The sequence below is a fragment of the Dromaius novaehollandiae genome, chromosome 6, assembly GCF_036370855.1.
Source record: "Dromaius novaehollandiae isolate bDroNov1 chromosome 6, bDroNov1.hap1, whole genome shotgun sequence".
Lineage (NCBI taxonomy): Eukaryota > Metazoa > Chordata > Aves > Casuariiformes > Dromaiidae > Dromaius > Dromaius novaehollandiae.
The window spans coordinates 46616423-46631239 of NC_088103.1; the positions used below are offsets into that span (position 1 = coordinate 46616423).

Consider the following 14817-nt stretch of genomic DNA (forward strand, 5'->3'; position numbering starts at 1 on the left):
CTCTGTTACTGTCCTTGAATGTTTGGAAAGCTGTAAAAGGTTGGCTTGTAATTTTTCTGTGACTTACATAGGGGAGAGAAAAAATATTTTAAAATGTTGGTGACTGAGTGATTAAGCAGATTGGAGATGTCTGTGTTAACCAGAATGATGTATATTTTTTTTGGAATTAACCAGCTGAAACATGTGGAAATGAAACAGCCTTGCATATCTGTTACTACCTCAGCAATCATTTGATTCTGCAAGCATTTACTTCCTTTTTTGAATAAGACCCAGCTAACATGGATAGCTGCAGTATTTCAATGATTGCAGAATGGAGCCCCCAAATTATTCCTTTTCTGAAAATCCTGAGGAAAGATTAATACAGTAATTGCAAGTTAGCACATTAAGACTCTGTTCTGGCAGGGCTTATTAGAACACCGTGATTTAGAAGCCTGTTAATTTTCCAACTGCGTCCTTAATATTGGGCTAAGTAATGGGAAAGAGGGGGGGAAAAAAAGCCCTTTTTATATCCAAAACAGGTATAGATCATTATCAATAGATCCCTAGATGATAAAAGTGTGTTTTGGGGAATCTTACCTTGTGTTTGCTTTGTCCTTGTACTCTTAGGCATCTGCTGCTGGCTGTTAATGCACAGAAAACTGGTCGAAGTGGACCAGATTTTTTTTGTCTGTCTGAGCGGCTTTCTGTATTAGATTGGTTTGGGTGTGTTTGTGTTTTGTCCCCCTCACCCCATGGAGCTCTACCTCCCCCCCTGCCCCCCCCAATTTTAAGCCCAGCAGAAGCCACAATCCTTTCTTCAGAAAGTGTTTGTCACATTTGAGTGCATTAGCACCCTCTCTCTCTCTTTTTGTCCACTTTTTTTTTACTCCTATTTTATTTCTCCCAGTAATTAGACAGTGATATTTCCCTTTTTATTACAAGGCTGTCTGTCCTCAATCCATCTTACTTATTTCATCTAGTGCTGTCCCTTTTACGTGGCATATATTTGTGCTCGTGTCTGCAAGCATAATACAGTTTCAATTTTTTTAGTGCCTCATGCACTAACATTTTTTCCCTGTCTTCTATTTTCATCACTTTGATTTGCAATAATAGTTTTTGTCACCAGAAAGTGATAATAGATCACCAGATCCATTGTTGGAGCAATAAATAGTTATAAGTAGCTGTAATTCTTACAGACTTAATGTTGGAATGTAGTAACAGAAAAAAAGTCTAGAGATTTAAGTATTGTCACTAGTTTTTGTGTAGGTTACCATAGAAATTGTTGATAATACACAGAACAGATACCTTAAATTGTCAGTTCTGTACAAGGGTACAGATATTCTTGCTACTTCTCCCATCTGTGAAGTAGGACTTGTAAGACATGAATACAGGAAGTTTCTGCAGTTATGCAGTATGTGAATTAATTCCTGTTTTGATGAATATGATTTAGATATTCATTATCCCTTTTTAATTTAGCAAATTATATTTGAAAACGTCTCCTGTATATATTTTTAACTAAATACAGTTGTATTAAAAATACACACAGCGATTATGAATGTAGCTTGAAATCATTCCATCTGCAGACACTATAATTACGTAATAAGTATTAATGGGACTAGGTCTATTCAAGGAGCACTTACCATTGTTTTAAAATTCAGTCCCTAGCTGAAAGGATCCTGCTGTGATCAGTCAGTGACACTTCATTTTTGTGGTGTCAAAAAGTAAGAAGAGTAAAATGCAGCTGCTAGTTAGGGGGTATAACCTGGCCCCTCTTGGATTAGCACCAGCCTGAGATTATGCATGAATTTTTCTTTTGTCAGTGCTACATGGTTTGACCTGGAATTGAAGAGAATTAACCATACAGGACAAGTAGAAGGAAGGCTATTTTAAAGATAAAGGATCTCTTTAGATGCTTTATCCTTTAGAAGGATCCTTTATCTTTCAGATAAAGGAGGCATAGTTCAAATAGTGTTTACTTTTTTTTTTTTTTTTTTTTTGCAGTAAAACACAGGACTTAAGTAATTTATTGCTTATATAACTATAGCTATATTGGTATAGTAAAGCTGGCACATCTACACCTTGAAGAAGTACTTAGCTATCTTATCTTCATCCAAAACCTAACATTGTTGTAGAATACATTTAAAATATAAAAAAGGATCTTGAGTGAGAATACTGAAAGATTGGTATTTAGTACTTTAAAAGTGAACTACATATCCATTAAGGTATCAGCTGAGAGCTTCGTTTGGGAAACATTTCTATGAGGATCCTGCTTTGACTAGCTCAAATGAAGGTAAAGCAGCAACCCTTTTCATCAGAGATAACAAACTTGCTTTCTTTTAGGTAGCAATGCAAGAACATAGATTCATAATCTGCTTACAGTGTTAAAGTTTGTTCAATTTTATATTCTTTATATAATTTGATTCTAATCACTGTGGAACTAGTGGCATATGGACTTGCATGAACTGTATAATCACTAAGGGTAAATATCCAAGAGTTGTTTTGTAGAAAAGTTGTTGCTCTTTGTATTTTAACTTACATGATATTCTCTGTATGCACTTTGGAGTTGAAGTAGCATGCATGACTTGCACTTGCGCTGGCTTTGGCTGTGTGATGAGTCGCTGGGAGTGTGTTTCTGAGAGGCTGGAGTTTCCCATTATCAGTGCAGGACTGTGAAGAATTTAACTAGTCAATTAAAATGCAGTTATTTTGGAACAGAGGTGGCAGAAGTATGTTGAATACATTCAATATTTTTTTTACATAAGTTTTACAAGTTTTTACATATGGAACAAAAATCTGTGGTAGAATGTGAGGTTGCTAGATTTTGTCTGTTACTGATACAACTGTGAGCAGAGCAGGTCAATTCCCTTTGGAAAAATGGTGACAGAAGATGAATGGGTGGTTGTGCAGAATTGACCCAAATCCTTATCTTGGAGTCGGACGCATGGCTCCTGCATTCCGGGCCACCAGTCCACAGTCTATAGTCATCACTGTAGTAACAGTAATTTTTTTTTTTTACGCTTTTGTTTCGATGTAGGATTTACAAATACTCCATAATATCTTGATCCAGGAACTAAGAAAGGATTTTAACTTTTACCATATCTCAATCTGAATGCAACTTGAGTGGTCTTCCCTATGAAACTACATTTGCTTTGTTATCATTTAATTTATAGGGATCACTCCTCTTCCAGCCTTCCCCTCCCAGCTCATCACTCGGTAACAAAATCCTGAGACGGGCTCCTTGGAGAAGGGTGCTTACTAAGCAAGGTCTACCTGAAAGAGAAGGGAACTCCTCCCAGTGAGAGGAGATAGTGTGACCTTTTCAAGGTTTTCCGGCCTTAAGTATTCTTCAAGGCTGTGCCTTGCATTTGTTGCAGATTTTGCCTGTTAAAACCTTATGTTGCCAGTTACCATGTTTAATTATGAGGTGCCTTTTCTACAGTATTGAATGGGCTGAAAGGCTTCTTTAAGAGTTTTTTTTTTACTTTGCAAATCTTTTTTTGAATTTTTGCTTCCTTAAATAAACATATATAAGTTACGAAATAAAAAATAATAATCAGCTATTTTTATCTTACACTTTCAAATAAGAATTATCTTGAAATAAGATAGAGCCATTATAAAAAGGAAAAGTAGACAATGAATAGAAGAGTGGGAAGGGATAGAATAAAATCTGATTTGACAGAATGTAACTGCTTAATCTTGGCAGAAGTTGGTAGCAAGATTTGTTAAAGTTAACATTTGAGATATTGCACTCGGTCTTCTAGCCTCTAGGACTTGTAAAAACCTCAGTTTCACTCTAGTTCAGAAGAGCATAAGTGTCTGTATTAACTAAGATTTAAGCACAGTCTTGCTACTTACCCGCGTTGTTTTCAATGAAAGCAATGAATTTATATACCTGGAAAGTAGCATTAGTTCCTAGCCTACCATATCAAATGACTTTAACACTCAGAGAAACACTTTTTTACAATTTTAGTACTGGGTACCTTTTTTCTGCAGTTCTCACTTTGATTTTACTTTATCTGTTTGCTAAATGAGTAAAAAGGCTCTGTTGTTTGCAGCAAAGACAAGACCTGGATGTAATTTTTCGCAGTTGTGCAGTTTCTTGCTCGGTTATGCGCAGACACTAAAATAGGGAATAAAGTGTAAGGTTTGCCTGATAACTCTGACCTTTTTATCCAGAGTGACTTTGAACTTTGCCTCCTTCCATATTTTCCTGTGTGTGCTCTCCAGTCCCTTCTGAGACTGTTCCTGGCTCCTTGATGGTTTATTTTGTTTTATTGTGGAGGAAAACGCTGCAGCCCTTGTACCGGTGGTGGAAGCAGCAAGGTTGCATTCTGCTTTGTCTGATCCAAGGCTGGTGGGGGTATTTTTTTAATCTTTTTCTATTTTTTTTCTTTACCTGCTCCAAGAAGCCTACTGCTTTAGGCAGCTGCATACTTTGCATGTGCTTAGAGTCAGCCCTGCTTAGGTTGCAGTAAGAATTTACCTATAACAAGACCACAACCTCTTTTATAGGGAAAAAATGTTACTTGGAAAAAGTCAGTCAAGCATACTTTGAGTCTTTCCTAAGTATAATTTTAAACAATCTTTTCTCTTGCCTAGCAACTTTTGAGGAATGTTAGGTTCCTTGCGAGTCAGCATATTAGCCTCCTTCAGAAAATCAAAGCTGACCAGATAGGATGTTAAGGCCAAAACGAATCATGATAGCTCCCAGCTTGCTTGTGCTCAGCAGCTTGGTATGTTTTTCATTTACAAAGCCAAGAAAAAGAACTCAGTTGCTGAAGTCTTAAGTTTCAGAAAGGTCACCAAGCCTGGGGTTTTGGGTTGTTATACAACTTTTGGAAGATGCTTCAGTTGGCAGATTTGTGTAACTATGGGGTCATTGTTACTCACAAGATCATCTCGATTCCTTCGTATGGTGGAACAATTCAAATTCCACCGAGATGCAGACGAGTGCCAGCTCAGATGTTCAGGAGCAAAAGCAGCTGTACTCCTGAGAGACTGTTCTTAAGAGCAGTGACTCTGAAAAACACATAGTGGTCCACAGTGACCAAACAAAGCTGGCATGAAGGCTTGCTGTGCTACTGCAGGAAAAAATGCTGTTTGGATTCTCTGGACTTGTGTGAACAGGTCGTAGTGGAGGGGAGAAGATTTCATGGCTTTCCTGATGAATGGGATGTTTCCCATGTTTCTTTTTCCTACACTTTAAAAAGAATGCAGTAAAACCAAAATTGAAGAGTTGCAATAATTACCAGCAAGTTGAGTGGGGAAGTGACTTGTGCTGGGAGATGTGAAAGACTTCAGCCTTCCTCGGTGACTAGAAAGAAGATGTAGGGGTGCCCCTTGGTCGTACTGAAGGAGAATCTCTGTGGCCTGAAAATGGCCCCTGTCAAAGGGGCGAAGAAAAGACGACGACTGATGGCAGCACGGGAGAGCGAGAACTTTAAGCACGCGGTTTGGGCATGGAAGTGGGAAGTAAACAGTGCAATAATCCATGAGACAGTGGTGGATGCTCCATTTGTTGAGATCTTCGAGACAGGCTGCCTGTCTGGAAGGAGTGGCTAAGTGAAACAGCAGTTATCTGGGGGTCACTGGAGAGAGTTCTAGGGCTTGCGTTATTTATGAGTTGAAGCTAGATGATGTAATTTGCCTTTCCAACCTTAAATATGGATTTTAAGATACAGTGAGTTCCAAATTGTTTGGTAGACTGCTTCATTTTCTTCACTGGACTTTTACGATATATGAAATTATACTTTTTATTAAATTGCATGTTTTCCTCCCTTGCAAAGACGCTTGAGATTGTGGTGCTAACTAATGTTGCAGAAGTTGAAGTGATATTTGAATGATGGCAATGATTCTGTTTCATCACTAATACCAAGCCTTTTTATGTTGTAAAATGAATAATATTGCAGAAGCAGCAAATGGGTATGAAATATGCTGTACCAATGTTTATCTAACCAAACTGCATTCACCTAAATAAAGTGGCAGCATGTTTCTAGCACTCCAATTATTTTAATAAGCAACATTTGTATTTTATGGATACTGAAATAATACTAAAAATTGCCTCATGCAGTCTGTTTCATTCTGCTAGAACAGAATTGTGTAGGTATAGCAGTTATATTTTTAGGGGCAATCCAGTTAAATTCAAGTAGTAGTGCATAATGTGTGCTATTACACAGATGCTAAATAAATGGTATAATCTAAAACTGTTCTTGATTTTTTTAAAGTGTTCGTGAGAAATGAATCTACTTGACTTTTTGTTTAAAGTGATTAAACATTAGAACATAGAGCAAAATTAACAGCACAGACGGTTGTTTTGCATTTGAAGCAAGAAAAAGCAAACACTTTTGTACTTAGGATAGGATTTTTCAGTTTTAATCATGACTTTTTTCAATTTATCCTGATTTTTAAACTGTTTTTACAGTGATTCTTTTTCTTTAAGAAAACAAGTGATACTTACATGAACTGTGTTTCCCAGTAGCTCTAAAACAAAGAATGTAACTGCTTAATGGAAAGTAGGCAGACTCAGAAAATAGCAAGTAATATAAAATCACTGCAGTATTTATTGACTAGAAAGTATTTTAAGCATGATATGGGAGCAGTGCATATAGTAAATCAGTGTATGAAAGTGCATGGTACTGTAGTGAATTCAGGGAAGCTGTGTTATGTGCCACGTTGAAAGTGGTGATGCATTTTCTTTGTTATAACCTCATACCTGCAGTTTATAAGATCTTCTACATTAGGGTGAAAATAGCTCCATGTCAGTCACATTTAACTAAAAGCTCTAAAGAATTATGTTTCTCTCAGTATCTAACCTGAGCCTGAGTGATCCTAAACGGAATACAATATGATACATTTTACACACTTGCAAAAACCTTTTATTACAAATGACATTGTATGATACGATATAACATGATATGTAATTTTAAGCAAGACTATATGTATGTTAGCTTTTTCATTTTTAAAAAAATGTAAAAAATTAAAAATTTGCAACTTGTTTAAGAAAATAGCCTGGACATATGTAGACCACTCGGTGAGAACTTTCACTTAGCTCTTAAATGTTTCACCAGTGAATCTTCCTCTGTCATTTGAATGATTACGGAATACTGGTCTCTGTAGGAACCGGTAACCACACATAAAAACAGTTCAAAGAGTTTTGTGCTGGAGTCCCTGCACACAGGAACGTCTAGAATAGGTTTATGGGAAAAGCTGCTGCTTAGTTGATACTAATTACTTGTTCCCCATTGAGCGAGGTTTGATTTTATTTTCTTAAAATGCTAGGTGTGTTCGCATGCATGACTTGATTAATCATTGCCACTATTTTAAAATATTGAATACTGTTGTATTTTCTTCTCGTGTCCTTATTTGATATTTCTTTGTTTAGGAAAAATACTTTTTTTTTTTCTTTTTTTGAAATACTTGGGTTTCTAAAACATGTAAGGTGGGCTGTCTTGTAAACAGTATTATAGCTTTAATTAAAAACGATATAAAATACATGAAACACATTTTTCCATATGAAACAATTGCACTTCCTTCCTGGTACACAGGATCACCTTTTCGAATCCTTTAGCTTTCACAGAAGTATCTCAGGATATTTACTCACGTGCGAGAACTCGTAGCCCTCTTGAAATTTACTACAAAGGTGACTTCTTCACTAAAGCACACTGGCGTTGGCTTGGAAGTGGACATGGACAGCTTCCATATTTGTGTTTTTATATTAACTTACTTTTCTTATTTTTTTCCCCAAAGCAAAAAACAAATGTTTTTCCTCATTTTTTTTTTTGTAAAACTTGTCACTGATTTGATCTCGAGTTAAGAGAAAAATAGCATAAATTGAAATATTCCAAGTTTTCAGTATGTGCAAAGTCTTCAGTAAATGATTACGTTTCTTCCACCTTTTTTATCCACCTAAAGACTGAAGAATAAATATCTTATTGACACTGTGGGATATGAAATTTCAAAACCAATACTTTGCGAACCAGTTTGTCACATGACACTGTGCTACTCAAATTATCTTCACTCCTAAAAGAAAAGGCGAGATTCCCATTTCCTGGCCAGTTCTAGCATTAAGCATTTTTCCCCAGTTATTCCAGATAAGAGTTTAATAATGTTAGCAGATATGTAAAGGAAAAGATTGCAGTGTATAGTTCAGAGCAACATTTTAAGTGTCATTAGAAAAAAAGAAAAAGGAAAAATTTGATTCACATTTCTTCCCTAAGGGTCTTGGCTAGCAAGTACAATTAATAAATTATTTAGATATAAATTATAATATGTTTGTTGGGAAACTCATCTTCGAAGCTCAGCTAAATAAATACCCTTGAAAATTGCCTCGTCCTTCTAAACAGGTTTCAAAGCATAATGCATGCTGTAAAATTTCGGGTGCCGTCTGCAATTGTGTACAGATTTTCCAAAGACTTTGTTACAAAAAGATACTAAATTATGGCAAAAGCCAACAATCCATAGAGCTTTGTATCACAGGGTGTTTTTGTTGTTTTTTTTTTGTTTGTTTTTTTCTTTCTGTTCCAGAATGTTTCATTTAGACCTTTTGGGTACCAAAAGATTAAAAATGAGATCTAGGACAGTGTATTGTCCGGTAGCCATGACCCTGTCAAATTCGTATGGTTAAAGGCATGTCCTGACTTTGGGAGACTTCTAGCTGCTTACCCATGGGAGATGAAGAGCAAACTTGTTAGTCTGGGGATGAGGTCTTAGCTAACTTAGAAAAGATGGTACCATGTTGAAATGTAATAACTCCGTTGAAGTTTACAACACATGAAGGCAAATATACATATAGTCACATCTTAGAGATTGATTATTCATGGTCTCGGACCACGTGAAAAATTGTGCTTTGTCCAGGATATCTGTGCTGAAAATTGCACTCCCCGATCCACATGGATCTGTAAAACTGAAGACCATTGCAAACGTAAGGCTTGCCTTTTTTTTTTTCCCCTCATTGGTGTTTAAAGACAATAAAACAAACCCCCAAAAGGCTTCAAAACAATAGTGATATTTAGCTGTGTACAGGATGACAGCCTACAATTTAACAGGTTAAAATGTGATGCTTCCAGATCTAAAGGGAGAAAAATAGTTTTACTTTCCATCTTTGTACAAATTTCAATTCAGGTTTTACATCCCACATTGGTGAACTGCAAATAAAAGTCAGCGAGGTATTACTTAATGCCTCGCTCCTGAACAGTAGTTTATAGGTACAAAGGCCTTTTTGGTACATGTGATGAGAACTGAATGCTGCCAGAATAGTCAGAACAACGTCGGCTGATAACACTGATCAATTTACCAAGATCCCTTTTAGATGATTGATAGGATTCCAGATATTTCTCAAAGAAGGCCTTGAACTCCATATGTAATGGACTTGGTTAAAGGAACCAGAGTTTCCATCTTCCATGCTTTTTTGATTCAGTTTTGGATTTTTGCTTGGGAGTTGAGGAGTAACTCTCCTGAGAATAAGGCAAAGGTGCAACCTGAGTTTCCTCAATGGGATGAAGTTTTCTCAAAACTGGCTGTAGTTTGTCTTCTTGCTGCTTAAAATCCAATTCCACACTAAAAATGGGGGAAGAAAAAAGCAATTAGCTACTAAATTATGATGATACAAAGATTTCTATTAAGACAACATCTGACACTGATATCCAAGGGCTTAATTTATTAAAATTAAATACAAAATAAATGTTTAAATCGGATCTCTGCAGTTCTTGCAACAGAAGTGAAAGCGAGTAATAAAAGTTTGCATATTGTAAAAGAAAAATGAGAAGACCTCATTACACTGGACTGCGCAGACTCTTCCCTCCTCGTTAGGAGGACCTGGGGGATTGCTGTCGAAGTGTCTTAGGGTGCCTGAAGCCTAGGAATGCTACTTTGCCCTTATCCATACGGAGAAATGCTCTTTCAAAGGGTTTTCCCCTTTACATTGCAGCCCTCCAGCATATGCTGATAGCATCTAAACTTAGCACTATTTCTAGCATAATAATATAAAAATCTATTTAGCTCCTGCTGCAATTGACTGCTGAAACAAAACATTTAATGATGTAGAGCCACTTATTAAGCTGGACCAGATCTGTAGGTAAAACAAAACCCCTATCTGCTATTAAAATTAAGCAGAAATAAGGGCCATTACTCATTTAAGTGTAAACCTGCATTCAAAAAATAAACTGAAACTCTAAAATATACCTCCTGAATGCTAAGCACTGCGCAGACTAAAAAATCCTGCCCGTAGTGAAGAAACATAATAAAGATGAAATTATACCCTAATATCAGCAGAGAGAATTACAGTTCCTTTCAAATTTAGCTTGTGAACAAGTTTGGCAGAGAGTCTTTTTATCCTGTCCTGCATATTACATTGCAGCATGGCACAGCTGGCTGTCGGAGGAGGAATTCAGGAGACAGGGTGGGATTAAGTTAAGAAAGGAATTTGGACCCTGCGAAATGAACAATTTGGTTTTTCTTCCTTACCTGTTGCTTAACACTTTACAGTTAACAGTATATGATCAAACTGTGTTAAAGATTGCGTTTGAATGCATCCTTTGAGACACTTTGATAGGTTGCCCTTTCAGCTTTACCTCTGAGATTTCTTGGGTTTTCAGTGACTAGGTTTGCTATTTCGGTATCGCATAAATGAGTTTATTGTTCCTGGATGTCAATTCACATTTCAAAAGCATTAAATACTTTTCTGCGTCCTTTCTGCCATTGCATGTTTAAACTCTACCGCTAGGGAAGCTGTGTCCGATTCCCCCCAGGCCTCAATGATTCCAGTGCAATTCACAGGCTGCCCTGGGCTGACTTACGGTTTTAATGGGGATCAAGGAAATGATTCCTTAAGCCATTCTCACTTCTCAAACTTAGATGTTCAGTTCCATATGTAAAAAAATGTTTAAACTTCTGTTACTACTCCTTCATTTTAGCTTCAGGAAAAGACACTCCACCTTGAATGTGTGCAAGCAGACAGTACAAAACACTTCCAGTTTCAGCGGAACCTCTCCAAATAAGCTGGAATAATGGAAATCATGGGTTTTTTGGTGGACTTTAGTACTACAGCCTTTGCAAATTGAGCACACCTTATCTTCTGATTTAAGGGGATCTCCTCCTCCTGTTAGAGAGGAGAGGGAATCAAAGATACTGACTACAGTTTTGGGTTATTTGGGGGTTTTGTTTTTTGAGGAGATGAGAAGTCTACCTCCCTGGACTTCTGTGAAGTCCCTGGAAAGGGCTGCTGGAAAGACGTAAGGTTGTTTTTGCTTTGGACTGCAAGATCGGTCTCTAGTTTAACTGTTAAACACATATTCTGAGTAATATAATCAACTATTTTCTGAGTGATTTGGATAAACTTTCTAATAGTCAATGGAGGAGACAAATTTGATAACGGTTCAAATATTCAAAATATTTTCCCCACCTCCATGTTAGTAAGTACTCAGAAGACATTCCAAGTTGGAGAAATTATTTTTTAAATTTCAGATGTATTCAGAACAGTAGCTACGAATACTGAATTTGTGGCAGATAGCTGTGTTGGGTGTCCTGTTACTAAGTAAGCACACTACAGAGCTGCTGATCGGTTAGTGTTACTGAAACAACACTGCCATCTTCTTCAATACCACCCTCTTTTGTTAGCTGCTCTTGGGTAATATGTTCTTTTTTGGAAAAAAAAAAAGCAGTGGGTTGGATACCTGTGGCATTAATTTTGTTGGAAGATTAGAGGATCAGCTGATTACGAATGCCCTACTCTATGTGTTTTCAGCACTCCATTGAAAGAATCTTAGCGTGAAACAGCTGCTTCTCCAGCACCTCTGTAAAACTCTTCTAAGGAGGCATACATATCTCTGCAGAATTTGGCTTATGCTGTAGTTGGTTTGTTTTTCAATATATATTTTAGAAAAGCAGGCGTTTCAGCTTTGGCATTGGCAAGGAGTTAATCTTTGCTTATCTCGAAATGTTATTCTCATGTCCAGCTAGGAAACTCTTAAGATCTACTTGAAAGTGATATAAATTGTTTCTTAAAAAAACTCGCTGAGTAGGATAACTTTTTATAATCAATTTCTATTAAAGATGGACTTCAAGAGAAACTTTCTTAGTTCTAGTTCCTGTGACAAAAGTCTTTCTAATTATTGTTCTTTACTGCATAAAATCTTTTGCACCTTATTTCAGGCTGTTTTTATCTGTTTATATCAAAATAATATTTTCCTTCTGAAGAGCACAAGAGGATGAACGGAACCATTCAGATTATTTCAGCTTTTATAAGTAAACGGATGGGACTGCTCGCTGTCTATGAAGATCAATTTATTTAGCTGTGTAGTTTTTTTTTAATGCAACTGTTCCTTTCATGCAGATGGTTTTCCTGCAGACTAATGCTTTAGTGTATACTGGTTCACTGCAGTAAAAGAACAAGAAGATTTTTCTTTGATTTTTCACATTTTTCTAAATTTAGCTATCACTGACTTTAGTTTTGGTTTTTAACTTTTTGTTGAATGTATGAAGTACTATTGAATTCAATAAGCATACATATCTGACTTTTTTAGTTACAGAAATGAAGATATTCTGCACATTCTGCTACATCTTTCCAATTCCTGCATTCATGAACTTTGTCACTTGTCATAGATTTGACAGTTTTGTTTTTCTTAGTGATTACTTTTTGTACTTTAAGTATATATAGGTTTCTCCTCAAAGTGACCTTTGCTTGAAACATTCTTTATGCCATGTAGTACTTCTCACTTTCACATTCCCTCTGTTTTCACCTCTTCTTTGATCGTTCCCCACAATAACCCCATAAACGTAATTAAAGTGGGAACTATATGTGCTGGCATTATGCATGATGGAGCTCATTATTGCTTTCAGAAGGATTTCTCCTTAGCGAGGTAAGCCTGAGGTGACAAAATAAATACACTTTTCACTGGCTACAACTACAAATGAGAATAAGCCCTCCAGAAATGAGAGAAGAAACTAAATATTACCTATGATGCCAGTAATACAAGTTACTACTAGAATTGTTTGATGCCTCTGATTAGAGCATGCTAAAAATTCAGTTACTTACAATGTTGCCAAGCTGAAAAGGCTTGGAATTTCCCATATGCATTTTTTTTCCCTAAACTACTAAATATTTACATGCTTTACATTTTCTAGGCAGTGGCCTGTGTATCAGTGTTTGGATATTCCCATGAAAATTTGGCCAAACAGGCTGAAATGACAGACTTTTGAGAATTTTCTTTTGACATGCTCATTAAACATATGCAAGAATTTTGTAATTAAAATCTCTAAAATTGCATCACAGTGAGCAAGTCTGGGTCCAGGACTGCAGCTGCAGCTCTGAATTACATTAGGTGGAACTGAGCCCCAAAACTGAGAACGTGAAGCCTGCTTTTTCTGACTTGTTTTCTGCTAGTTACTGATGCCAGTGCAAGGGGAACCCAAAATGTGATTTACTTCCCTTCCTCCTCCTTCCCAGTATCCTTATTTATTGCGCAGGACAGATGTGCAGTAAATTGATGGATCAGCCTAGTTGAGACATGAGCGAAGATCTAATTTTGTCCCTCGGAGGCATTACTCACTTGCTGGGGAAGTTGGATTTGTGGCGAATAAGGCAGCGTTGCAGAAAGAGTCAAGGGGTAACAGCAGAGCGGTTGAATGCTGCCTTGAAAACTGTTCTCCTCCATGACTGTTAATTTCGGGATTGAATAAGTGAGAGCCACCGTGGGGTTTCTCTGTTTGTTTTGCTCCGGGTCCAGTGTCCCTTGGCTTTTTTGCATTTGTGAGATGGAATTAGTGTGCTCGGAAAACAATGAGGCACTCGCATGCCGTAATAACGAGTACCAGCGCAAAACCTGTGCCAAAATTAATACCGCTTTCTGTGTAGACTTTGATTTGTATTCAGGAAATAGAGGAACAAAATATGCTGAATAGCTGCTCATCAGTGGAGGACTGCGCCGTTTATTTTTACATGCCGACAGAGTGAACTTTAAGCTTTTTCTAATTTTGTTGCCGTACGAGGCATCGTGTGTAGAGCCGGAGGAGTCATAAGCGCTTGGGCTGAAGCAGACGGCGCGTGGGAGGAGATCTAGCATCGAGCCGAGATGCTCGGGTGGGTCTGCTTCTCTTCGAGCGTCGGCACGCGCGATTAGCGCGCATCATCGCAGCCCGTCCACGGCTTCTCCCCGCGCGGGCTAGCCCCGTGGGCTAGACGAAGCAGGAATTAGGGAGTATCAGTGTGTCTCAGTCCGGGTTGCGTTAATTGGATGACATGGAATTAGTGTGTGCCATGCCTTAAAGAGCAGGATCCAGATAAGCACTAATCACCTGAAAATTTAGGTTAATACCCCTTTACGACAGTCCTTCTTTTAAATTCCCTGTTTTAACCTGAATATCGCTAAGGCCCAGGATCCAAAGCATCGTTAATGTTCACAAGCCATTAAGATGCACTTTTTTGTACTAGGCATCTTACCTTCTCTCATCTTCTCTGGACTGTAAGTTAACTCATGTGGGTAGAAAATAAGGGAGTGGAAATTACTAGTCACTTAGTTACCTGTCTTTGCTCTACTGCTATCTTAGGTGTTCACTTGTCTTATTTTTACTTTGTATCCCATACTTCTATAATAATTTTCCTGGATTATGACAAATGAATTAATTCCACCTGGACTCTATTTTACCTAGTTAAATTGTATCAGCATGGTTTTAACCTGTGAGCTTGTTTCACTTGGCGGTGTTGGATTGAGAGAGTTAAAGTTCACAGATTCAAATAATATTTTCAATTGAAGAGTTGGAGCACACTTCAGGAGAACTTTAATATCAAAGACAAAATTAAATATTGAAAAATAGTAGATAAAATTTCAAAGGCGTTGAGTATTT

General features: G+C 37.3%; 2 protein-coding genes across 3 annotated transcripts in view; one reads left to right on the forward strand and one right to left on the reverse strand.

The window, feature by feature from the left end:
• Positions 1-14817, forward strand: part of DOCK1 (dedicator of cytokinesis 1) — a 299358-nt gene that overhangs the window by 100236 nt on the left and 184305 nt on the right. The gene's annotated exons all lie outside the window — the stretch shown is intronic.
• The window catches only part of INSYN2A (inhibitory synaptic factor 2A), a 47343-nt gene continuing 38861 nt past the window's right edge, over positions 6336-14817 (reverse strand). The window contains exon 4 of the mRNA XM_064514373.1: positions 6336-9534. Coding sequence (XP_064370443.1) covers positions 9351-9534 — 184 coding nt within the window. The 3' untranslated portion in view covers positions 6336-9350. The remainder of the gene's footprint in view (positions 9535-14817) is intronic.